At 44.4% G+C, this 26,792-nt stretch overlaps 1 protein-coding gene across 2 annotated transcripts; it reads left to right on the forward strand.

Annotated features, from left to right (window-relative positions):
- Nucleotides 1–209: 209 nt before the first annotated feature.
- HAL (histidine ammonia-lyase) lies at nt 210–26,325 on the forward strand. 2 transcript variants are annotated; one of them, XM_061125606.1, is made up of 20 exons: nt 210–779; nt 1,605–1,665; nt 1,771–1,798; nt 2,418–2,492; nt 2,584–2,656; nt 2,749–2,815; nt 3,145–3,182; nt 4,006–4,131; nt 6,885–7,024; nt 9,293–9,340; nt 9,946–10,093; nt 10,859–10,954; nt 11,049–11,107; nt 12,228–12,308; nt 13,583–13,648; nt 13,964–14,129; nt 16,822–16,956; nt 21,936–22,044; nt 22,144–22,213; nt 24,676–26,325. In XM_061125606.1, the coding sequence occupies exons 1-20, from the start codon at nt 533–535 to the stop codon at nt 24,814–24,816; spliced, it is 1,974 nt and encodes a 657-aa protein (XP_060981589.1). In that variant the 5' UTR covers nt 210–532; the 3' UTR covers nt 24,817–26,325. The 2 variants fall into 2 exon arrangements, with proteins under 2 accessions (XP_060981589.1, XP_060981590.1); XM_061125607.1 differs by lacking the exons at nt 1,605–1,665; nt 1,771–1,798 and having other exon boundaries at nt 599–779.
- The last annotated feature ends 467 nt before the right edge of the window (nt 26,326–26,792 follow it).

Here is a 26,792-nt window from a genome sequence, read left to right on the forward strand (position 1 = left end):
GATGGTGACCTTTCGTTGTGAAAATGGTCTCGAAGAGGCTTCAGAAAACCTTAGTCGTGGTGAGGGCAGAGTTGCTCAACAGGTATTTGGGGAATAAACAAATGGATGGGGATTGCCACACTTCCTGGTGTGGAGAGCATTTTACAGTTGAGTAATCCCAGATAAAGACAGGAACGTGGTGTTTATAAGCTGCCGGTAAAGAAGGGACACCGACAGAAACCAGGGGAGGGAGGTCAGCAGCAGGGCCCGCAGGTGCCGGGACCCCCAGGCTGCAGACCCCAGGCCTGTCCGGCGCAGACACGGAGGGCAGGTAGCCGGCAGCGCCAACCCTCACTCTTGCTCCTCGCTCAGTGGCAAAAACGCAAACGGACACCGTGGGGCCCTCGATAAATATTTGTCCCCTGGGTGAATGAGTCAGGGCGAGGAAGGGGGCGTGTCTGAAAGTGCACCCTGGGTCTGCCGACCGCACCTCGGCAGTCTCTCCGGATAAAGCGCTCGCCGCCCGCCCGAGGCCGCCGCAGGCGGAGCAGCCATGCCCAGGTACACGGCGCACGTGCGCGGAGAGTGGCTGGCCGTGCCCTGCCGGGACGCGCAGCTCACGGTGGGCTGGCTGGGCCGGGAGGCCGTGCGGCGCTACATCAAGAACAAGCCCGACAACGGCGGCTTCGCCTCGGTGGACGACGCTCGCTTCCTCGTGCGCCGCTGCAAAGGCCTGGGCCTGCTGGACAATGAGGACCCGCTGGAGGTGGCCCTGGAGGACAACGAGTTCGTGGAAGTGGGTGAGTGGCCGGAGGGGAGGGGCCGCAAAGCATGTGGCCGGGCGTCCCCGGAGAGCCGGCCCCTGTCCCTCCTGGGTGCGCGGTGGTGCTCAGTCCCCCGCCGTGTCTGACTCTGCGACCCCAGGGACTGTAGCCCGCCAGTCTCCGTCCTTCGGGTTCTCCAGGCACGAATACTGGAGTGGGTTGCCATGCCCTCCTCCAGGGGATCTACTCTGGGGAAAATGCAAGCTGCCTGAGAATCTTAAATTCTCAAACACCCCTGTGAGCAAGGCAATATTCTTACCCACCTCTAACAATGAGGTAGCAGACTCAGAAAGGGGGAGAGTTACTTACTAATAGCAAAGACTAGATCTGAACTCAAGACTGCAGGGCCAAAGCCCTTTGCTTACTGGATCATTTTCAAAGTCCCTTTGCTCTTCAAAAGATCCTACCACACAGGGGGCCAGTAGCATGCCTTTAAAACCAAGTTAAATCAATTTTGTTTAACAAAACTGTCAAACACTAAAACAAATAGGTTTAAATATTAAATGCATTTCAAATACTAAATATTAAAAGCATTATATATTGAAACAATAAATTTCAAACAAAATAAAGCTGATGATGGCAATGGAAGTGGGGACTGAATCTTGAACTTTCATTTAAACCTCTTCACGCATGCCTACATCTCTGACTTTTCGCTCTCTGAAAGCATCTGAAGTTGTTTTAAAGCAGTCATTTCCGTAGAACTTGAAGGCAATTGAAGAGCTCTTTTCTTGGTTTACCGGTAATGCCAAATGTGACTCTGGGTTGTGATTCGTAAGAGTATCTCTTGCACTCTTGTTTCAGTTATAGAAGGAGATGCTATGTCTCCCGACTTCATTCCTTCGCAGCCAGAAGGAGTTTACTTGTATCCTTTCCTGCAGGCTCCTTGGTCTGTCTGGGGCCCCTCCCACCAGCGATGGGGCTGGGGGCTTTTCCATATTCCCCAATATTTTCCTTTATCTGACTTCAGATACAGCAAATACCGGGAACCTGAGAAGGTAAGTTTCAAACCACTTCCTTTCTGTTAAGAAAATTAAGTATCCCCCTCTCCTCATTTAAGTGGGGGAGGGCTGGCAAAATTTATGAGCAAAACATAACCCATGAGGACAGGGCGTTATCCAGCTCTGTGTAATAGGGAAAGACATTTTGCTTTTCCATTTATTTTTTTTAACCTGTTTATTTTTGGCCGTGCTGGGTCTTCATCGCTGCACAGGGCTTTCTCTCGTTGCAGTGAGCGGGAGCTTCTCATTGCGGTGGCTTCTCTTGTTGCAGAGCATTGGCTCTAGGCACGTGGGCTTTAGTAGTTGTGGCAGGTGGACTTGGTTGCCCTATGGCATGCGGAATCTTCCCGGACCAGGGATTGAACCCCTGTCCCCTGCATTAGCAGGTGGATTCCTAACCTCTGGACCACCAGGGAAGTCCTGCTTTTCCATTTCTAACTTTTCTTCCTTAACCTCCTCTTCAGCAAGCTGTCTTTTCAACTACTATATTCATGTTTCATAGTAGTGATAAAATTTCTGAAGTGCCACAGCTTGAATCTACTCGACGCTTCCCTGCTCTTTTGTTTGAGCAACTAAGCTATTCACGCTCACAGAGATTCCCTTCTTTTTTGTGCAGTACATCGCCTTAGATGGGAACAGTCTGACCACAGAGGACCTGGTCAGCTTGGGCAAGGGACACTACAAAATCAAGGTATGCTGAATAGAGGGGGGTGATGTCCTAACCTTTCTTGCTGCCCATGTAAAGTCTTCAACATGTTCAGCTCTGCCCAATGTCTTCCTAGCTCACCCCCACTGCTGAAAAGAGGGTGCAAAAATCCAGGGAAGTCATAGACAGAATCGTGGAAGAAAAAACTGGTATCTTTTTCTCTTTGTGTTACATATTTCTTTTTATAGACTTAAAAAATGCAGCCTGCGTCCAATTGTATGATGTCTGTTTTTTATTCTAGTTGTTTATGGCATTACTACGGGTTTTGGGAAATTTGCCAGAACTGTAATTCCTGTCAGTAAACTCGAGTAAGTTTGATTCACTCCCCAGCAAAGACACACACACATTCACATAAGTTTGATTCACTCCCCACCGAAGACACACAGATTCTCATTTTAGAAATTCCTTTCAACAATGGAAATAATACTTGCTCCAAGTTACAGACAAGGAGGGTGAAACTTAGGTTAACTCACACACGAGTTGACGTAGAGAATACAGACTTGCTATTTCTTCCATCGCTCTATCATGCCTTATTCTGTCCCTCCAAAGATTTAACTATTTTTCCTTCATTTTCCCAGCTGAGGGGACATTTTCATGGTGAGGTATCTGAGAGGGGTTTCTTCACTTTCTCTTCTAGGGAGCTCCAGTTCAACCTAGTACGTTCACATTCTTCAGGTAACTCATTCCAAACCTCCGGTGCCACCTCGGTTTTGTTTGATTGGATGAATGAAGTGCAGTCAGCCCTCAGTATCTCTAGGTTCTTACATTCACAGGTTGAATGATTCAACCAGTGTCAGTTGTTGGTTGAATTCACAGATAAGGAATCCGCAGGTGCTGAGGGCAGACTGGACTGTGTTGCTTTCCATAAGGGGGCAGGGGGTGGAAGGAGCCGGGGGAGGGGAGGGGCGGGGCCGGGACCCTGCAGGGGTACCTAGGGGTGACCATGCAGCGCAGCATCAGACATCCTGTATCAGCCGCCAGCACTAGCACATTCCAAAGAGCAGGTGCCATTTCTGCTGCCAAGGAGGGAAGAAGAGCAGCAGACATGATATCCTTTCAACTGAATCTCAGAAAAAGGAATGGGCTAGATGGAAGGATAGAATTGGGATGAGGAGCATGAATACGGTCATGCCAAAAGAATGGTGCAGTCAGGGGGTGAAATTACTCAGGGAGGAGTGGATCTGGATGTGGTGAGAAGTGAAACTGTCAAGAATTGCCTCCCATCAGACTGCAAGAGAGCTTGTGTGAGAAGACTCGACCCCATTCCAAGGGTGTTGGGGAGGGCGCAGGCTCACTGAAATTTCCAAGGAAGGGAACTGGGGAGGCAGAACTGGAGTCTCACATTTGTCTGGAAGATGAGACCTGAAGAAGTGTGACAATCAGAAGGGAAGGCAATGCAACTATCTGAACCAAGATGTGGAGAGCAATTTGAGATGGAGGTGGCTGGGAGGAGGAGGATTTTGTCTATCTTGGAGAAAACATCAGTTCTGTTTTGTAGGCGTTGGGAAACCACTAATTCCTGAGAGATGCCGGATGCTCTTGGCTTTAAGGATCAATGTCTTAGCCAAAGGATACAGTGGCATTTCCCTGGAGACTCTCAAACAAGTTATCGAAGTATTTAATGGTAATGCGGTGGATCCCCAAATGACCCTCCATGCAGGCTGGGTGGGTACCACAGACAGACTTGCTTGACAGGGTGGTGAGATACTAGTGAGATAAGACATAAACTGATGATGATGAGTGGGAAGTGGGCTTGGCAAGAAGGAAGATAGCTATATGGGGGCAGAAGGTGGGGGGGGGGCAGAGGCAGAGACTCTTACTCCTGTGAACTTTCATCCTTCTCTATCACCCTTCATTTAACATTCAGCATATTTAAAATCAGAACAAGCCCCTTAAGTCTGGCCTTAAGTTCAGAGCTGGAGAGAACCTTGGATTCGGTGGTACTTGAATGTGGTTAGAGAAGCTATTCAGATCATCTGGGAAACATGACGATTCCTGGATGTCTATCCCAAAGACCAATTCAGTACTTCTGGTTGGTGCCTGGGAGTCTGAACTCTTCATGCTCCCCAACTGGTGGGATTGCCAGACTTAAAAATAACTGAAATTCACCCTCTTCCAAAGGTAGAACAGAAATATAGAGATGAAAGACTTGCTGTGATCACATAGCTGTCTCGTGACAAGATAAAAAGCAATTCGACTCTTTGGGGCTTGCTTCTTGGGAAAATTCCAGTGTGGAGACAAGATGTGACATGCTTGGGAGGCCAAGCCTATCCCTTCCCACAGATAAGGATAAGCATTCTAGATCAGTGGAGGTCAGGAACCGGTGGGGTGAGGAAGTGGGCGCAGAAGCAGGGCCGGGCAGTCACATAGCACAGAGGCATGAGGAATTTCCCCGCTATAGGCACAAGTGACCTATAAATGCCAACAAGTAAACAGTAATTTGAATGAACAGTCTATAATATACAAGGCTGTGCTGAAGAGAACACCAGTGATTTCAGCACCTATTTCCACTCCCAACTCTAAGCCTAAAATCCCAGATAGTCCAGCTTCAGCTGTGAACCCACCTATGCTTTATGGGTGAGCCCAAGGCACCTCTGGGTCCTAGAATTCTGAGAATTCCCCAGGGTGAACTATGGCCTGGAAACTGGCCTACGGATGGCATGGCTTCATCCTACTGACATCACTTAGCAGTTGTAAAAACCAATGCTATCAGTAGTCTGAATTTACCTTGGAAATATAGCCTTTTTGTTTGTTTGTTTTTTTAAGTAAATTAATGGGAATTTCCCTTTTAATGGGGCTTCCCTCATAGCTCACTCGGTAAAGAATCTGCCTGCAATGCAGGAGACCCGGGTTCGATTCCTGGGTTGGGAAGATCCCCTGGAGAAGGAAATGGCAATCCACTCCAGTATTCTTGCCTGGAAAATCCCATGGACAGAGGAGCCTGGCTGGCTACAGTCCATGGGGTCGCAAGAGACGGATATGACTTAGCAACTAAACCACCACCAATGGGAATTTCATCTGAAACAGTACATGTCCATTTAGAAGCGGTGGTAAGCTGGTTGACTAGGTGACCAGGAATCAGGCAGAAAAGCAGAGATTAAGTTGCCCATGACTTTACCTCCCCCAAAGAACCCCTGTTAACACCCTGGTACACTTTATACTTCTAGAACAATTTGTAAAACAATTTTAAAGTTTTATTTATTTTTGGTGGCGTTGGGTCTTTGTTGCTTTCAGTGGGCTTTTCCTAGTCGCAGGGATCGGGGGCTACTCTCTAGCTGCAGCGCACAGGCTTCTCCCTGCGGAGGCTTCTCCTGTTGCGGATCTCGGGCTTCTCCCTGTGGTGGCATCTCCCTGCAGAGGCTTCTCCTGTTGCGGATCTCGGGCTGCAGGCGCACTGGCTTCAGGAGTTGCAGCACGTGGGCTCGGTAGTCGTGGCTTATGGGCTTAGTTGCTCTGTTGCATGTGGAATCTTCCTGGACCAGAGATCAATCCTATGTTCCCTACATTGGCAGGCAAGTTCTTAACCACTGGACCACCAGGGAAATTCTGTATTACTTTTTTAATGTAATAAACATTTCAGTTCAGTTCAGTCGCTCAGTCATGTCTGACTCTTTGCGACCCCATGGACTGCAGCACACCAGGCTTTCCTGTCCATCACCAACTCATGAAGCTTGCTCACACTCATGTCCATAAACATGTACTTGATTTCAAATAGTCCCTAATAGGTTTTAATGGCTACACACCATTTGGTCCTATGGAATTCTCTTAGTTTCCTCTTCAGCACATTTTTTACTTTTTGCTCCTAGAGATAAGGTGGCAATGAACAACAGCTAGTTCCTGAACACATCTTTAAGATACATTGCTAAAAATTCCAGAAATTTCTAGGCCAGATTAGAACATGTACGGTAACAGTAAACAAAGGGGCAGAGGACCCAGGGGCAGAGAAGGAAGAAGGGAAGAGATGGTCATTGTAGGATACAGGTTCCAGATCACCTTTCTTCTCGGCAGTCTGATCTAAATTCTTTATGTATAGCGTTCTCCCGACCCCTTCACACAGCATATCTGAGCATGTCCTGGCCAAAACCTGTCATGCCTCCCATTGTCCTTAGAATAGAGTCTAAACTTAAAATGGCTTATGGAGAAGGCTTTACACGCAGGAGGGTCTGCCTTCCTGTCTTCTTTCTCTCCCTTGCCTCTTTCTTTCTACAGCAGCTCAGCCAGATTCCTTAAGCATTACGTGTGCTTAAGGAATTGTCTTTCCCTGGGTGTCTGTGCCATTTGTGATACTAGATCCCTTGGGATTGGTTGGTCTCAGTGTCAAAGCGAGGCTGGCTGGAATGAAGTACTCAAAGTAACCAGTGTCTCCGTTTCTCCCAGCCTCCTGCCTTCCATATGTTCCAGAGAAAGGAACTGTCGGTGCCAGTGGAGACCTTGCCCCGCTCTCTCATCTTGCTCTCGGGCTGATTGGAGAAGGGAAGATGTGGTCTCCAAAGAGCGGCTGGGCTGATGCTAAATACGTAAGACTAATAATAGCTTCCGTGACAGTCATTTCCCCAGGATGGACCCCAGGTAGACTGCCGTGTTTTCTAGCACTTCATCCTTTCCGCAGCCTGATGACAACGCATTCCCACTCTATGGCTGTGATAACTGAAGCTTAGAAGTATAGACGGAGTCAGGAGCCCAGCCTTAGGGCAAAGTGTGTGCACACCTAGTCACTCAGTGATGTCTGACTCTTTGTGACTCCATGGCCCGTAACCTGCCAGGCTCCTCTGTCCATGGGGATTTTCCAGGCAAGAATACTGGAGTGGGTGCCATGCCCTCCTGCAGGGGATCTTCCCAACTCAGGGGTTGATCCCAGGTCTCCTGCATTGCAGGCAGATTCTTTACCATCTGAGCCACCAGGGAAGCCCCTTAGTGCACTACAGGTGTCCAACTAAGCGATACTCTTAGCTTCCCGACACAACCATCAGACCCCTGGACCTGGTGATCACCTTGGTAAAAAGGTAAAGCTGCTAGTGTTCATGCAGGAACTTCTTCTGCACCTAAAACACTCCCAGTACCTATCCAGGAGGTCACACATTGTTGGAGGTTTAGCTAGTTGCTGGTCTAATGGGTACAGAGCTGTGGATCATGGCCCTAATATAAGGCCCCTGGAAAGGAGGCTCCACCCCCCCACACACACCCAAGCTCTCATCCTGGTGGTCAGTCAGAAGGGCCTGGGTTTGACAAAGCTTTAATATTTTCTTTATTCATCTACACATTCATTGAGGCTTTCCTGCTGGCTCAGATGGTAAAGAATCTGCCAGCAATGCGGGAGATGTGGGTTTGGTCCCTGGGTTGTCAGAGCAGCCCAAATAATTGTTTGAAGTATCATCTCTGACCTTTTGCTGGGAGGTCACTTAACATTGAGTCAAGGGACAGAGGACCAGGGAGAAAGAAGTCAAGAGAACAGGTGGTCCTTCTAAGGGTTTGAGTTCTAGATCACCTTCCTTCTTTACAGACTAATCTTGATTATTTCTCTACATCCAGTGTCCCCCTCAACCGCCTTCACACAGCAATTCTGACCATGTCCTGGCCAAAACTTGTCATTTTTCTCATTGTCCTTAGGATAATGTTTAAAATGAAAGTGGCTTACAAGAGTCTTGACATATTATTGCCATCTTGCCCCCCTACCCAGCCACCCGAATCCTTCCCCACCAGCACTGTACATCACAGAAGCTAGAGGTGCCTGCAGCTGGAGCGTGCTGTGTCTGAGGTGGAGGGGCCAGTCATGTCCACCCTTCTCTTCCTGTTTCTGCTGAGACCTCCGAGAAACGTCCGTCTCTGCCCTCCTCTTCTTTCCCCTGTGTCCCACCACTGCCGAGTCCCTTCTCCCCTCCTGTGAGCTCCCCCAGCATCTTACGTGACTATTTCCCACTGGACCTTATCCACTTCCCATCTCCTGAAGCACTTAACCTATTGCTATGACTGTATTTGCCTATGACTGTATTTAACCTATGACTGTATTTGCCCTTGAACTTGTCTGTCTCCATTTTTCCTACCCTCAGACCCACATCCAGGACAGAATTAGGCATGTGACTGGTGTTTTAATAAGCTGCGAAAATGATAGTCAATTGTGCTACCTCTGTCTTCCTTCTCCCCTGCTGCTCCTTCTTCCCTGGAGGAATATTAACCTGGTGACTGCTTTCACTTCTTTTATTTCAGCGGAAGATTATTCTGCCCATTTCCTCTGAGGATGTTGTGTCTATCTCTTAGGCCATACACCCCCTCTTCACTGGTGCTCACACATACGCCATACAAGTGAGAAGCCCTGCTCTGATGGTGTGAGGTTCTGCTGGTATTCATACAAGTAGGATGAGGGTGGAGAATTTTAGTTCAAGCTCTAGAGGCCAGGAGTGTGGGCAGAGTTAGGAGCCCAGCCTTGGAGCATCTGCATCTGGGTATGCACATGTGCTCAGGAAGCAGCAGTTTAAAAAAAAAAAAAAAGTGAATCACTAAAGTGCAAACTGAATGCAAAGGGCCTAGAACCCATTATTTAGGATTGATTTTGTAGACACTAGCCTCTGATAATTTTAGGTACAAAAGTTATTCGAAAGCTAAGTCTGCTTGCAGACTAAAGAACAGAACTAGAGAATAGACCAGTGAAGATGAACAGAGCCAATTTAAGTAGGTCTAATCTTTAGAAGACAGACCTTTGAGCTTACTTTTATTAGATTCTACATGAAATTAGAAATATGCTGGTATTTCATTTGATAACCCATTTCACTTTTTAAATCATTCTACAGGTCCTTGCAGCTCATGGATTGAAGCCAATTGTTTTGAAACCAAAAGAGGTAAGAGACTCAAGGAAAATTTGTTCCTTTTAACAAATCATTATGCGCTACTTTCAGTCTTGATATCAACCTCACTGGTTTCTTAAACATAGCCTCCATGTTTGCTTAAGTTGGTCATTGAAGAAAGGACTCTCCCTTATTTACTGAAAGGCATCTCCAGTACAGAGATGCTCAGGGATTCTTTTACAGAAGTACTTAAACTTCTAATCAGGATCTCTAAGGATCCCTGAATGATGCTGTAAACCAACATCACTTAGGATGCTCTAAGCCAAGAGCCTCAGACCAGAAATTTTTCAAGGTGTCTTATGAGATGAGATGAGAACTTGAAGAAATATAGAATAATGAAGAGCTAGAGGTTTTATATGCCGTCTACACTGGAACTCCTCTGCTGCCTCATGACAGGGAAACTATTCACAGCTGTTCCATTTGCCAAATTTTATATGATGGCACTCATCCTTGAGTACTTAAACAAGCATCACTGCCCTGCACTTTAGAAACCATGAATCAACATCATTCAGCTGAAGGCAAATTTTCCTCATAGGAAAGCAAAAGAAGTGCTTGTTATAACAAAAAGCATTAGGAAATGTCTCTTGCATCACCTGAAGGGTCTGGCGCTCATCAACGGGACACAGATGATCACCTCCCTGGGCTCTGAGGCTGTGGAGAGGGCCAGTGCCATCGCTCGGCAAGCTGACATAGTGGCGGCCTTGACCCTCGAGGTGCTCAAGGGCACCACCAAAGCCTTCGATACCGGTCAGCATGGTTCTGCGGTTTGTTTGCTGTTCATTCAGCCAGAGCTGGGCGGGGGGTGGGACGGGATGGTCAGGGTCTTTGGACGTGGGAGTGTGGGGTAGATGGTGGGAAGAAGACGACCATCTAGGAGGACCATCGCAGGAGTGCTGCAGCTTCCTCTCGGTTATGCCACACGTGATCCTTGAAACAACCACATTTCACAGACAAATGTTGACCCACAGAGTTAAGTGACCTGCCCCAGACCACCAGCTCCGACTCCCATCAAACTACTTGTTGTCTTAAGGATCTGTTGGCAGGATTTGAGAATTGGCATGGAATTACGGCTAGTGCCCCTTAGAAAATCGGAGAGAAAAATTGTACAAGTGATAGCTTGTCTAGAAATCTTTTCTAGACTTTGAAGGACTCCCCACTCTTATATGTAGTAGGACCGAAAAAAAAAAAAAACCTGTCTAAAAATGACTTAATTAAATTAGGCCACTGAGCTCCCTTCTGTTATGAGCCTAAATCTTTTCAGGGTAGGCCCAGTGTCTTGAGTTGGGTTCCCTATGGGCTCAACTCATAGTTTGCATTTGGATATTTAAGTAGAAAGAATAAAGTCAATACGGAAAATCTTGCTTTTGGAGTTAAGTTTCTAATTCTGAGCAATAGTTAAGGACCCCTGGGGCTTTTCAGGGCCGGGTCAGCACCGTGGGCGGTCCTGTGCCAGTGATGGGAGTTCACTCAATATAAGAATTGCTCAGACTTTTCCTCCTTCATCAATTCTAGACATTCACGCTGTTCGCCCTCATCGTGGGCAAGTTGAAGTTGCTTTTCGGTTTCGGTCCCTCTTGGACTCGGATCACCACCCATCTGAAATAGCAGGTCTGGGCGTGCCTATTTGAACTTACTTGCTTTTGAAAATAATTGGAAAGAATTGCTAATGTGCCCCTTGCCATCCTCTCTACCTTTTCCCTAGAAAGTCACAGGTTCTGTGATCGTGTTCAAGACGCGTACACCTTGCGCTGCTGTCCACAGGTAGACAAAAAACCCAACAAGTTTCTATGCTTTCCTCCAGCCTGAGATGGGGATAGAGAGGAAGGGGTCCGGACGTCGTGTGATAGGGACAGAGAGGAAGGGGTCAGGACGTCGTGTACTGGTTAGTGGTAATCCAGATCTCTTTACGGCCTCTCTTAAAAATGATGTTTATCCTATATACCCCCGTTTGTCCAGTTATTACAAAGTTTCTGTTCTATATGGTAAGTTGCGAGTTTCCCTTTGAATTGCTTTGCTCAACCCCCCTGTAGAGAAGTCCAACAGACAGCTTCTTGTTTAGGTTTAGTGCCCTGAGTTTGAAAAATTCTTATTAAGAAGACCATCCTAACCAGTCAATGGAGTTTTACTGGTTCTCCCTATTAGAACTGCCAGGGATGTATTGGAAAATCCAACCACAATTCAAGGGCATATCCATGATTAGCTCTATCTGCACTTAACAGGCAGACATAAACCATTATAAATGAACCTGTGAGTCTGAACTCTAAACTGGAGTGAGGCAACCTGTATTACAGATGTTATAACTCATTTGCAAATAGAAATTAGTAGCATAAGGAGCTAACTAACCTCATCTCAAGAGTGAGACAGGTTGTACCAAGTTCCAAGCCATAGTGTACTGAAGAATCCTCCACAGAATAAATTAAATTAAATGAAAATTTAAATAATTAAAAATTTAAATTAAATAAAATAAATGAAAATGATTTAATAATATTTAATTTTTTATTTTCATTTCATTTTATGCTCTTTTCCTTATTCTCAGCAAGTTCGGTTCTAGCTCAGCTAGACTGAAAAATGTCTGTGGGGAATGATTGATATATTAGCTCTACAGTAAGAATAAATTCCAGTTTAAACGTTCTTAAATGTTCTGATAAGACCCAGAGGGATTGGGTAGAGAGGGAGGTGGGAGGGGGGATCGGGATGGGGAATACATGTAACTCCATGGCTGATTCATGTCAACGTATGACAAAACCCACTACAATATTGTAAAGTAATTAGCCTCCAGCTAATAAAAATAAATGAAAAAAAAAAAAAGAATATCAGACTATGTGGCAGGCCCCAGACTCAGTGTATTCCATGTATTAACTCATTTGATACTGTCTTTTAGGTCCATGGTGTGGTGAATGACACAATAGCATTTGTGAAGAACATCATAACCACGGAAATTAACAGTGCAACAGATAACCCTGTATCTTTTCACTGCTTACTAAGCTGTAATTACAGAATTTCAGCTGGTAATTTTAAGATCCGATGAAGATCTTAAAATTGTATAACTTCTCTGTTGCTCCATTTCGTAGACTAAATGCCTGGGCTCTGAGGTTAAATGCCTCTATCAGCTATAGATCGGAGCCGATAAGTGGCAGAGACAGGTCTGTGAACCTTGCCTCAGGTTTGGAGTCTAACATGCTGTGCTTCCGAAACTGATGGACGAAAGATTAAAGGGGATATTTCCAGCATCGGCTGAAGGGTCTCACGAAGGCATTTGCCCTAAAATCCATTGCTGAGGTTACTGGTAGAAGGATGAAGACCTACATCACAAGTGTGATTGTGGAGACCCTGAGTAGCATGACATTTATAGGAGCCTTCCTGGGGTTCAGTGCTACTTTGGTGTACTACACAGAAGCCTTTTAACATTTACCTAAGTATTGATCAGAGTGATGACTTTCCCCATCCTGAGTTTATTTCTGATGTGGTAAGTGAGTGCTAAGTCACTTCAGTTGTGTCCGACTCTTTGCGACCCGATGGATTATAGCCCACCAGGCTGTCCATGGGATTTTCCAGGCAAGAATACTGGAGAGGGTTGCCATGCCTTCCTCCAGGGGATCTTCTCGACCCAGGAAGAACCCACATTTCTTATGTGTCCTGCATCGGAAGGCCGGTTCTTTATTACTAGTGCCACTTTACTCAAATCAGTGTTCCCATACTTGTACAGAGAAGCCTAAGAATGCCTCCATCTCTTAAGGACGGCGCGCAGCTTTCCTTCTCAGTATGGGTTCCCCAGCGCCACCTTGTTTTGCTACAAAATGTCCTGTGTTGACTTAGCTCCTTATAATGTGATGTGATGGGTCAGGAGTTATCCTGGCAAAGGCGTCACAGAGACAGCACTGCCTTTAAAGACCGTCCAGCCCCTCAGGGATCTATTTCCTCTCCCTCACATCTGCCTTGGTTCCCAGAGAGAGCTGCCGAGCGGCCCTGAGACCCACGTACAGCCTGGGCCAGCAGACAGCATCTGTGTGAGGTTCAGTGTGGCTTCTCTGACATGCTCGCTTCAGGATGTGTTCTGTTTTCTTTTGTTTACCTTTGTATCCTGGCATGTCAACACCTACTTGTGCAAAGACTCTCCTCTCCACCCTACCTTTGTACAAGGGCTGCCACCTCAGTGTTAAAAATGAGCGATTAGGGAGAGACTTATGCTCCAGGTTTTCAGCAAGTGTATGCAGAAGCCTTAACCAATTTTGAAAGATGGTCTTTGCCAACAGGGGAGAGACTATTTCTGGAGGAAACTTCCATGGTGAATATTCAGCCAAAGTAAGTTTTTTAGAATTACTCCTGACCCTGAAAGCATATCCCAATATGCATGAAAGCCTTAGTCACTCACTCAGTCATGTCCAACTCTTTGCAATCCCATGGACTGTACCCTGCCAGGCTCCTCTGTCCATAGAATTCTCCAGCCAAGAATACTGGGGTGGGTTGCCAATTTCTTCACCTGGGGATCTTCCCAACCCAGGAATCAAACCTGCATCTCTTATGTCTCCTGCATTGGCAGGTGGGTTCTTTACCACTAGCGCCATCTGGGAAGCCCATATCCCAATATAGGCCAACCTGATTGAGACACTCTTTCAGGCCCTGGACTATTTGGCCATTGGTGTCCATGAACTTGCCGCAATTAGTGAAAGAAGAATCGAAAGACTCTGCAATCCCTCCCTCAGCGAGCTGCCTGCCTTCCTGGTGGCCGAAGGCGGTCTGAATTCTGGATTCATGATAGCCCACTGCACCGCTGCAGCCCTGGGTAAGGACCCTGCCTTTTGACCAGAATTCAAGTCCATCCACCTATGGGTCTTTCCATTTCACCTAAAAGTATCACATTCTGTCTTTGAATGAGATCTAACTTTTCCACCCCCTCTATGTGCATCCTACCTCTCTTAATACAAATGCATGTTTCAAGAAAAAATTTAAAATAAAACCTAAGCAACATTACACTGAAATGTAATAATAGACTAATGAGGTTGTAAATAGGGAGTTTTCATGATTTCTCTGTAGGAAACCATGTGACATCACATGTGAACTTCCTTTTGTGGCTTTCCCCCTAACCTCAATTTGAAGAACATCAGAAGGAAAAAGACAAAGATGTTTATAGCTACTGGTGAAACTCCCACTAAAAACATAAGGCTGTGTTAAACACACAAAAATGCTTATAAGCAGCAAGATGCTGTCTATGAAAATTGAGCTGGAAGATAGCAGATTTCTGAGTCAAGACTGTAAGGGACAGAGAAATAACATCAGAACAGGGCCTGGCACAAAGGAAGTGTGAAGGGCTTTACTTATATTTACTCCCTTAATTGCCAAACAATACCAAGAGGCAGGTACTATTATTTCCTCTTTCACAGATGGATATTTGAAGATCCAAGAAGTTAAAGAACCTACCTAATATTGCACAGCTACTTAGAAGTAAAGCAGAGTTCAAACCCAGGAATTTTGGCTCCCAAATCTATGCTCAGACTTCAATTAATAAGGATTTCATTTTGATCAATACTTAATCCTACAATATTGTTGCCAAATTTAACAAATAGAAATGCAGGATGCACTTAATATAAATTTAATGCAGTTAAATTTGAATTATCCACCACATTATTTGTTACTAAAAATTATTTTTTTATCTGAAATTCAAATTTAGCTAAGCATGTGCAATTTTTTCTGGCAAGCCTACCCAACAGGCAGGATAGAATGGCAGTTCAATCAGAGCATAGCCTCTGGGTCTGAATCCTGTCTCCATTCTTTTATCAGCAGTTTGATATGGAGCAAGTCTGTTAATCCTGTTGACCCTTAGTTTACTGCTGTGTAAAATGGGGGTGAAAAACCTACCTAATAGGGTTATTCTGAGGAGTTAGTGAATTAATGCATGGAAAGCCTTGGAACTGTGCCTAACATACTGTAAGCACTAAATATTAGTTGTTACTATTATTCCTCACCACTTCGTCAGTTAAGTCTCACACTTAGACTCAACACAGCTAACAAAGAGCCACTGAATTCATCTTCTGTCCAGAATCTTCTATCTGCTCACTTACTTCCTTACTAAAAAATCCCTTTAAAAGGCAGTGACTTCTCACATTAACATGCATCCATGCTAAGTCGCTTCGGTCATGTCCAACTCTTTGAGACTCTGTGGACTGCAGCCCGCCAGGCTTTTCTGTCCATGGGATTCTCCAGGCAAGAACACTGAGGTGGGTTGCTATGCCATCCTCCAGGGGATCTTCCTGACCCGGGGATTGAACCTGCATCTCTTATGTCTCCTGCATTGGCAGGCAGGTTCTTTACCACTAGCGCCACCTGGGAAGCCTCCACATTAACATGGTGGGGTGGTCACTGATTTTTAGAGAATGTTGTGAAGTTGGGGAGTCTCCTTTGAATGTGTTTAGCTGCCCTAGCTGTTTGAAGTTGCTCAGCTTGCTCTCATTATAATTAAATTGGTGGTTTTCTTTTTTTTCTGGCCATTTGTAAACTACTTTTCTAAACCAGCGCCACCAAACCAGGTGATTCATATTGCAGGTTTAGGGGCCCAGGACTTGCAGTGCTGAAACCTGAAAGTTCTGGGCAAAATAGGATGAGTGAATCACTGTAGTTTATACTGGATTATCTCCGGATACCCTTTAGCATAGAAAAGAACTCAAAGCTGCTCTCAAGGTTAAAAAAAAAATTAAGTGGGGGAAAAACTCTTGACTTGGACATTTCCTGGCTTTTGAAGCTGGGGAGAAGGAACTCTGTAATCTAGGTCCTTGCTACTTAAGTTATAGTCCCCTGGCCAAAAATACAGCCATCACCTGGGAATTTGTTAGAACAGCAGAATTTCAGGCCCCACCTGAAACGTAACCTTTGCACTTTAACAAGGCCGAGTGATTCATTTACAATAAAGTTTGAAAGACAGAAACCTAGGCCAAACTCTAGACTTCCCCTAACATCTCCAAGACATCCCCAGCTGTCATTGAGCCCTTCCTTAAATTGAGTACACCCACTTATGTCATCATTGGACAGTTTCAATTTTAAATCTTCTTGCTCAAGGTCTGTGGGTTCAGCCTCAACCTGCAAATGCTATGCCTGAATTTTGATCCTGCCTCGTGTGCTGACATAACCAGATTATTCTCCAAGTCCTGGAAATGACCATCACTTCTTTTTTCCCTTAGTCTCCCTGGCATGCCAAATGCTTGCTGTGTTTTCAACTTTGTTTCGTAATATGAGGGTTCCCTTCCCAGTCCTATCTCAGAACTCCCTACAATTTTAAGGGTCCTTCTTACTTTGGGGGAAAAAAAACCCACACGACTTCCTTTTCCCAAAGTAACTTTGGAACATCTAGTGCTTTGATAATGACCAGGAACTCCTGCAGAGGGTAGCCCACACTGAGGAGCGCTTTGGGGAGCCATGTGTCATTTGGCATGTCATTCTATTAGGAACAATATGTCCCTCACTTACTTTCTGGCCTCTTGCAGTTTCTGAGAACAAGGCTCTGTGCCACCCCTCGTCCGTGGACTCTCTCTCCACCAGCGCGGCAACGGAGGATCACGTCTCCATGGGAGGATGGGCAGCCAGGAAGGCCCTCAGGGTCATTGAGCATGTGGAGCAAGGTAACCCCAGCCAGCTGGGATGCAGGCCTCACTGATGACCACTATGCCAGTGGTCCTCAGCATGGAATCCCCATCAGAACATCCGCATCACCTGGGAACCCAGGCCCTGCCCCAGACCTGCTGACTCAGAGACTCTGAGACCAGAACAATCTGGACTTAACAAGCCCTCTAGGTGATTTTGATGCTGGCTGAAGATTAAGAATCCACACCTTCTGGCTAAGCCAGTTCATCAGTTGGCTTTTTTTTTTAATGAAATAATTTTAAAACATTCAGAAGTGGAGAGATTAGTACCATAAACCTCCATATATACCTCACTCAGATTCACAGTTAATATATTATACTTCATTTCTTAAAAAAAATTTCTCAATCATTTTCAAGCAGATCCCTGTCATCGTGTTTTCTTCTGGCACACTTTCTCTCTCAAATACAAATGCTTTCTTACCCACTGCCATTATCACATCCAACAAAAATCAACAATAAGTCTTGGTATCATTGAGTACGTATTCAAATTTTCCAGATTATTTCAATGTCTTTCCAGTGTTTGTTCAAACCAAGATTCAAGACCCACTCTTTAAATTTAGTGGTCAAGCTTTTAAGCTTCTTTTCATTTACAACAGTGCCTCTCCCTCCCCGCTTTTTAAAAAAATTCATGTCATTGACTAGTTTGAAAACCAGCTTAGTTTTCTGAGAGATTGACATTCTTGATTTACCTGTGAGTGTGCTTGTGATTGGATTACCGTGATATTGAATGGTTTGCCTTGGAAACGAACAGTGATCATTCTGTCGTTTTTGAGATTGCATCCAAGTACTGCATTTCGGACCCTTCTGTTGACCATGATGGCTGCTCCATTTCTTCTAAGGGATTCCTGTCCACAGTAGGAGATATAATGATCATCTGAGTTAAATTCATCCATTCCTGTCCATTTTAGTTCGCTGATTCCTAGAATGTCAACGTTCACTCTTGCCATCTCCTGTTTGACCACTTTCAATTTGCCTTGATTCATGGACCTAATATTCCAGGTTTCTATGCAATACTGCTCTTTACAGCATCAGACCTTGCTTCTATCACCAGTCACATCCACAACTGGGTATTGTTTTTGCTTTGGCTCCATCCCTTCATTCTTTCTGGAGTTATTTTCCCACTAATCTCCAGTAGCATATTAGGCACCTACTGACCTGGGGAGTTCCTCTTTCAGTATCCTATCATTTTGCCTTTTCATACTGTTCATGGGGTTCTCAAGGCAAGAATACTGAAGTGGTTTGCCATTGCCTTCTCCAGTGGACCACATTCTGTCAGACCTCTCCACCATGACCCGTCCATCTTGGGTGGCCCCACAGGGCATGGCTTAGTTTCACTGAGTTAGGCAAGGCTGTGGTCCTATGATCAGATTGGCTGGTTTTCTGTGATTATGGTTTTAGTGTGTCTGTCCTCTGATGCCCTCCCACAACATCTACCGTCTTACTTGGGTTTCTCTTACCTTGGATGTGGGTTATCTTTTTACGGCTGCTCCCAGCCAGTAACGCTGAAGCAGCTGAAGTTGAACGGTTCTCTGAGGACCTACAAGACCTTTTAGAACTAACATCCAAAAAAGATGTCCTTTTCATTATAGGGGACTGGAATGCAAAAGTAGGAAGTCAAGAAATACCTGGAGTAAGGCAAATTTGGCCTTGGAGTACGGAATGAAGCAGGGCAAAGTCTAATAGAGTTCTGCCAAGAGAATGCACTGGTCGTAGCAAACACCCTCTTCCAACAACACAAGAGAAGACTCTACACAAGGACATCACCATATGGTCGACACCAAAATCAGATTGATTACATTCTTTGCAGCCAAAGATGGAGAAGCTCTATAGAGTCAGCAAAAACAAGACTGGGAGCTGACTGTGGCTCAGATCATGAACTCCTTATTGCCAAATTCAGACTTAAATTGAAGAAAGTAGGGAAAACCACTAGACCATTCAGGTATGACCTAAATCAAATCCCTTATGACTATACAGTGGAAGTGAGAAATAGATTTAAGGGACTAGATCTGATAGACAGAGTGCCTGATGAACTATGGACGGAGGTTCATGACATTGTACAGGAGACAGGGATCAAGACCATCCCCATGGAAAACAAATGCAAAATGGCAAAATGGTTGTCTGAGGAGGCCTTACAAGTAGCTGTGAAAAGAAGAGAAGTGAAAAGCAAAGAAGAAAAGGAAAGATATTCCCATTTGAATGCAGAGTTCAAAAGAATAGCAAGGAGAGATAAGAAAGCCTTCCTCAGCAATCAATGCAAAGAAATAGAGGAAAACAATAGAATGGGAAAGACTGGAGATCTCTTCAAGAAAATTAGAGATACCAAGGGAACATTTCATGCAAAGATGGACAGAAATGGTATGGACCTAACAGAAGCAGAAGATATTAAGAAGAGGTGGCAAGAATACACAGAAGAACTGTACAAAAAAGATCTTCACGACCCAGATAATCATGATGGTGTGATCACTCACCTAGAGCCAGACATCCTGGAATGTGAAGTCAAGTGGGCCTTAGAAAGCATCACTACGAACAAAGCTAGTGGAGGTGATGGAATTCTAGTTGAGCTATTTCAAATCCTGAAAGATGATGCTGTGAAAGGGTTGCACTCAATATGCCAGCAAATTTGGAAAACTCAGCAGTGGTCACAGGACTGGAAAAGGTCAGTTTTCATTCCAATCCCAAAGAAAGACAATCCCAAAGAATGCTCAAACTACCACATAATTGCACTCATCTCACACGCTAGTAAAGTAGTGCTCAAAATTCTCCAAGCCAGGCTTCAGCAATAAGTGAACCATGAACTTCCAGATGTTCAAGCTGGTTTTAGAAAAGGCAGAGGAATCAGAGATCAAATTGCCAACATCTGCTGGATCATCAAAAAAGCAAGAGAGTTCCAGAAAAACATCTATTTCTGCTTCATTGACTATGCCAAAGCCTTTGACTGTGTGGATCACAATAAACTGTGGAAAATTCTGAAAGAGATGGGAATACCAGACCACCTGACCTGCCTCTTGAGAAACCTATATGCAGGTCAGGAAGCAACAGTTAAAACTGGACACAGAACAACAGACTGGTTCCAAATTGGAAAAGGAGTACATCAAGGCTGTATATTGTCACTCTGTTTATTTAACTTACATGCAGAGTACATCATGAGAAATGCTGGGCTGGAAGAAGCACAAGCTGGAGTCAAGATTGCCAGGAGAAATCTCAATAATCTCAGACATGCAGATGACACCACCCTTATGGCAGAAAGTGAAGAAGAACTAAAGAACCTCTTGATGAAAGTGAAAGAGGAGAGTGAAAAAGGTGGCTTAAAGCTCAACATTCAGAAAACTGAGATCATGGCATCTAGTCCCATCACTACCTGGGAAATAGATGGGGAAACAGTGGCTGACTTTATTTTTGGGGGCTAAAAAAATCACTGCAGATGGTGATTGCAGTCATGAAATTAAAAGACGCTTACTCCTTGGAAGGAAATTTATGACCAACCTTGATAGCATATTAAAAGGCAGAGATATTACTTTGCCAACAAAGGTCTATCTAGTCAAGGCTATGGTTTTTCCACTGGTCATGTATGGATGTGAGAGTTGGACTTTGAAGAAAGCTGAGCGCCGAATAATTGATGCTTTTGAACTGTGGTGTTGGAGAAGACTCTTGAGAGTCCCTTGGACTGCAAGGAGATCCAATCAGTCCATCCTAAAGGAGATAAGTCCTGGGTGTTCATAGGAAGGACTGATGCTGAAGCTGAAACTCCAATACTTTGGCCACCTCATGCTAAAAGTTGACTCATTGGAAAAGACCCTGATGCTGGGAGGGATTGGAGGCAGGAGGAGAAGGGGACGACAGAAGATGAGATGGCTGGATGGCATCACCGACTCAATGGACATGAGTCTGAGTAAACTCCAGGAGTTGGTGATGGACAGGGAGGCCTGGCGTGCTGCAATTCATGGGGTCACAAAGAGTCGGACACGACTGAGCAACTGAACTGAACTGAACTGAACTGAACTGTGCTTGTGGTGGTACGTTTGTTCTGTCCTGTTTCTTGTGGATTGCAGTTGGTCCTAAAGACTTGACAACGTTTAGATCCAGCGTTTTTTGGCCAAGATAGTTCATAGGTGGGGCACTGTTAGGTCAAAGTCTTCCAGCCTTCTTAATCACTGCTTGTTTGTTTCTTAAAGAGAAACTGCCTTCCTTTAGGCATTGTTCTAAATTCCTCAATCTTTGCAACTGTATTGGAATCAATTGGCTGACAAAATAGCATTATTTTAAGATAAATGTAAGAGAGTTGAGTATCCATTTTGCGGGGGGCCATAGCTCTATTGAGGTATAATTCATATACTATACAATTCACCCATCTAAATTGTACAATTCAGTGGGTTTTATTAGAGTTGTGAATATACTCAGAGTTGTGAGTCGACACCATAGTCAACGTTATAACATTTTCATCTTTCCAGAAAGAAACCTTGCACCCTTTACCCATCACTCTCTCATCCTCCCTATGTGGTCTTGTTGGGAGCCTTTGAAATTGAAGATTTAAAATAGACATTAGAGAAACAGTTCCATGGCAACCAAAGAGTTATCTGCTCATTCACAGACTCCTTCAGTCTTTTGATGAAAGTGTATGTGCCAGGTATTTCAGGCCATAGGGAACAGCAAGACTGAAGACAAATGGAAATTTACACAAGTGTGGAAATAGGAAACAGAGGTTATCCATCTTGATCAACTAAAGGGAGAAGGAGAAAGCTGATTTACCTGGGTAGTCCTGCCCTTCTCAGCATTAAAGATGCAGCCGAGGGGTTAGAAAAGTAGATTTTAAATGTATACAAATACCAAGGCAGCTTCATTCTACCGATAGACTGAGAACCAACTATCCATTAGTTGGCTGGCAGCTCGCGTGGGGTTTATACCCCTCAAGCATGAAGTCACACACTAACCAGCCATCCCCTCATCCCTTCTTGTTTCAGTGTTGGCCATCGAGCTTCTTGCAGCCTGCCAGGGCATAGAGTTCCTCCGCCCCTTGAAAACCACCACTCCACTGGAGAAAGTCTATGACCTGGTGCGCTCTGTTGTGAGGTAAAATCAAACAGATCCCTGGAAAGTGACACCGTTTCAGAACTGTGGACCCTGGCAGTGGTTAACGTTGGCTGATGGTGTGACGTGCTTTCTCTGCAGGCCCTGGATAAAAGATCGCTTCATGGCCCCAGACATTGAGGCAGCGCACAGGCTGCTGGTAGAGCAGAAGGTAAGCTGGCTTTCCGGCTTGTTTTTTAGTTTGGGGTCTTTAAGAGGGTTCCCCGGTGGCTCAGTTGGTAAAGAATCCACCTGCAATACAGGAGACCCATGTTCGATCCCTGGGTCGGGAAGATTCTCCTGGAGAAGGAAATGGCAACCCACTCCAGTATTCTTGCCTGGAAATCCTGTGGACAGAGGAGCCTGGTGGGCTACAGTCCATGGGGTTACAAGAGATGACTTCATGACTAAATCACCCCACCACAAGGGGAAGCGGGGTGGGGGTGGGGAGTGGAGAAACATTCTCCTATTCTTCTGTTTCCTGGTTATTTTTTGGAAGTGAACCGAAAGGTACTCATGCAACTTTTAAGGCCACTAAGAAGCTATTTGACAAACTCGCAAGTGCCCCATGTTGCATCCAAACATTGACTGTCTAAGGATTAGGAGCTGAAATGCATTTTTTTTTTTTAATGAATTTTAAATAGGATTTTGGGACAAGTATTCATGGGGAAAAAATAAGATGAAAGTTCATAGATTCCTCCTCACCAAGAAGGTTCTCTTTTATTCAGAAGTACACTCTTTCTCTGTAATGCTGCCCCTACCTGCTCCAGCAACTGCATAGGCCTGAAGGGAAGACAGACTTCCCGAGTTTTTATTCAAAGGGCTCTGGGTCCACCTCGTGCACTGCTGTGTCCTCCCCATCATGCTGGGTGAGATACGGGTTCTCTTTACCGCTTCTTTCCTCTGGTTCCATTGACTACAGATTTGTCTAATTGGGACAGATGCCTAGAATGTGGACCCATGTCTAAAATATATTTTTAAAATTCCTTTAAACCTTCTGCAGTAATTTGTAGCTATCATGTCCCTTAGAGTTGCTTGATTTCCTTTGGAACTATTGCTCTGCCCTTGAGAACAGTTTTTTCCTTTGACCTTCACCCCTGTCATTTCTAAGTGCTCCCCATACCCTTTGAGGGGGAATTCCCTTGCTTGCTGCCAGCTTTGGTGCTAGAAAAGAGGTAGGCGAGAACTTAGCCTTTTTTCAACTAAAATATGCTTGACATGCATCATTATGTTAGTGTACAACATGATTTGATCTCTATATATATTGCAAAATGTTTACTACAGTTAGTTAACCTCCATTACCACACAGTTATTTTTTTCTTGTGATAGGAACTTCTTAAGATTTATTCTTTTAGCAAATTTCAAATATACAATACAGTATTATTAACTATAGTCACCAAGCTGTACATTGCATCTCCAGGATTTATTTATAAGCAGAAGTTTGTACCTTCTGACTACTGTCAAATCATTTCCTTACCCACTCCCCCACCCCCTGCTTCTGGCAACCACCAACCTCTTCTCTGTATCTATGAGCTATTTTATTTAATTTTTTTAGATTCCACATACAAGTGAGATCATATGATATTTGTCTGACATTTCACTTATGATGACCTCAAGGTCCATCTGTGTTGTTGCAAATGGCAACAGCTCCTTTTTTCTTATGGCTGAATAATATTCCGCTGTGTGTGTGTGTATCACAGTTTCTTTATCCATTCATTTGATGGTTGCTTCCTTGCCTTGGCTACTGTAAATAATACTGGAGTGAGCATGGCAGTGCAGGTATCTTTTCAAGGAGGTTAGCTTTTGAAACCAGAGAAGGCATCCCACTCCAGTATTCTTGCCTGGAAAATTCCATGGGCAGAGGAGCCTGGCGGGCTACAGTCCATGGGGTCGCTTTTGAAAGAATACATTTTCTAAGGTAATACAAACGAATAGGAAACGCTCCTTTCCTATCAGGGGCAACCAAATAAAAAGCAGCCATAATATAAGCTAAAAACTGGATCTTCATTTGAGAAGGTGTTATGCTTGAAAGGGAATAGGTTGATGGGTAGCCCTGAACAAGGCTACAAAGCTGTGCTTCTCAAACTGTAAAGAGCATGTGGATTTCCCAGGGATCTTGTTAAGATGCAGATTCAGATTCAGCAGGTCTGCAGCAGGGCTGACATTCTGACTCGTCCCAGGTGACGCTGATGCCGCCAGTCCAGGGGCCATGCTCTGAGCAACAAGGGTCCAAAGAACAGAGTGCATGGGGCGTGGAACTAGGGCAGAGGAGATCCACTGCCTCTTATCATTAAAGGCTTGCCTCAGAAAACACATAGTTCTGCCCTTGAGTAACTTTCTTTAATTCCATCCACACTGAATCCTCTAGGTTTTGTTTGTTCACTGGCTTGTTTTGCTTTAGAAGAGCAAACAGCTGAAAACCTTAATGGTCACTTTAGAAACATTTTGAACTTTGTATTTTAAAAGCTGTTACTTGACAGGTCATGTGTCAAATGGCTTATGATACAAGCAAGCCAACAGTAGCTATGTATCTAGTCAGGTAGAGATAACGGCTTTGACTTCAGATGAAGTTGTTTAACTCATGTGAAAACAATGTTGTCAGTACTTTGACTTTGCTCTGTCCTTGTGTCTCAGGTTTGGGAAGTAGCTGCACCATACATTGAAAAATACAGGATGGAGCATATTCCGGAATCAAGACCTGTTTCTCCAACAGCATTTTCACTGGAATTTCTGCACAAGAACTCTACCAAGATCCCAGAGTCTGAGGATCTTTAATGCTTTTTGTCATGAATTAGCAGATTAGATAGCACTTAATTTTATAGAAAACAGTACTATGCTGAAGGAGAGACCTGAGAACTTTCTCAGGTGGATCAATCTATTATATGGTTTGGGTCTTATAATACCTGCTCTGGTTAGGCTGGTGATAATATTACATTTACTAAATCTAGTACTGTGTTCTTGTTGACCTGGTTAGAGATGTAAACGGTGTTTCCAGGTTATGGGACTTTAATTATTTCTTAACGATATCTACAGGTCACTCATTCCTAAGGGTGAGAACAGTAACCACAATTGTGGTTTTTAACCACAATTGATGTTTGACTCTTGACATTAGATGAACTCAAATCTTGAAAAAGATTGATGGCATTCTTTTCCAAAAACATTAGACTTCTGTGAATCTTTCTTTTGTTTTGGTTTTTTGGTTGTTTTTTCTCTTTGTTTTTGCTTTGACAAGTTCTAGTTAACTTTGGTGGATTATACTAAGCCATGATATGATGATTGTTCCTTAATAAGTCTTTGTAAACAATACTTTTTAAGTCATAATTTGTTCTCAAGCTGCTTCTTGTTTTATTAGTTGAATTGTAGTAAAGAATAGTCAATTGGTCAACAAGACATTCTGCAGCAAGGAGTTAAGGAATGAATAGAAAGATTGCTATTAGAGTGGTTCTCAATGAACTGTTTCATATTTATCAAATGTCACTATACATATCAAAGAAAGGATTCAGATGCTTAAACTGTAGTAGGAGGTTAGTGTTATTGCTGCCTTATTACGTGTTAGTACTTTGTTCATGTTCTTGTAATAACCTAGCTTAAGAAGCCTCCTCATTTCACAGGTAAGGAATCTGATGTTTAGAAAAGTTAACCAACCCTTCTCTGTAATGGTAATCATTGAAACAAGGCCCTGTTGACAGAGATCAGATGGGCCTCAGGATGTTACCCAGTCTGTTCCCTCCCCACTGAAGAAGATAAAGGACCTCTTGGGAAGGCTTAAGTGTCCAAAAGAAGGATGGGTCCAACGACTTCTTGATTCCCTGAGGCTATGACTCTGCACCGTTCTCTGCAAACATGAGCAAAGCTCTCTCCGAGTACAGTGAAACCACGGCTCTGATGACTGCATTTGGTCAAGGAAAGGGCAGCATGCTTGCCCGCTTTCCCACCTGGTGACAGCCTCAGATGGTCCAACATGCATTTCACAGCAGAGTTTTTCCTAATTGCAGCCTGTCCACAGGAAAGGTGGAGACAGAGGTACAAACCAAAATGTGCTGAGGAATCTGTTGACCAAAAGGTGGTTCTTGATGCTGTTCTTTGCTGGAATGTGGACACAGGAGTGAAGTTTATTCATTCTCAACCACGAGCTGCAGTGGAGCAAGTCAGCCCAGTGGTTTGAGGCTGTTTGTCACTTTGCCGTGGGGTGTGCTGGTGGCCACGGCTGGTCCTCTGGGCCCTTTGTTATTGGGTTTTCTATACAGCTCTGTAACTGTGCCCTCAAGGGAATTTCAAGGTAAATGTGGAATAAACTTAAGTCTTACTGTCTTATGTCACTGCTGTATTCTTAGATTTTTATAACAAAGTATATCACCTCATCAGGGAAAGGTTATTCTAATTGCAGTTAATTACATTTGTGTAAGATTTTTGTCATTGAATGTTCACACGGTACAAAGTGTCTTTAGACAACGTGATTGATTTGGTAGACATTCTTTCTCTCTCTTCCCCACTGAGAAGCCCAGAAGAGCTAGAGGCATCATGATTTTCATCCAGGTGAGCTCACCTGGGCTTCTTTACCTGCTCTCTTAGGGCAGCCAGAGAGAAAAACTGAAAGCGCAAGGGCTTTTCAAGCTCCTTTTGTGCCACAATTGCTAATGTCTAATTGGCCAAAGCAAGTCACATGTCAAGCCCACATCAGTTTGGAAGGGTAACACATAAGGGCATGTGATTTGGGGGCTGTTACTCTAACAACCTACCACATACATGAA

This window comes from Dama dama, chromosome 22 (genome assembly GCF_033118175.1).
Source record: "Dama dama isolate Ldn47 chromosome 22, ASM3311817v1, whole genome shotgun sequence".
Classification (NCBI taxonomy): domain Eukaryota; kingdom Metazoa; phylum Chordata; class Mammalia; order Artiodactyla; family Cervidae; genus Dama; species Dama dama.

Coding starts and splice junctions, on each gene's coding strand:
- HAL (XM_061125606.1), top strand. CDS start 533: ATGCCCAGGTACACGGCGCACGTGCGCGGAGAGTGGCTGGCCGTGCCC. Junction 3,183..4,005: donor AGTACGTTCACATTCTTCAG/GTAACTCATTCC, acceptor TCTGTTTTGTAG/GCGTTGGGAAACCACTAATT. Junction 9,341..9,945: donor TTGTTTTGAAACCAAAAGAG/GTAAGAGACTCA, acceptor CATCACCTGAAG/GGTCTGGCGCTCATCAACGG.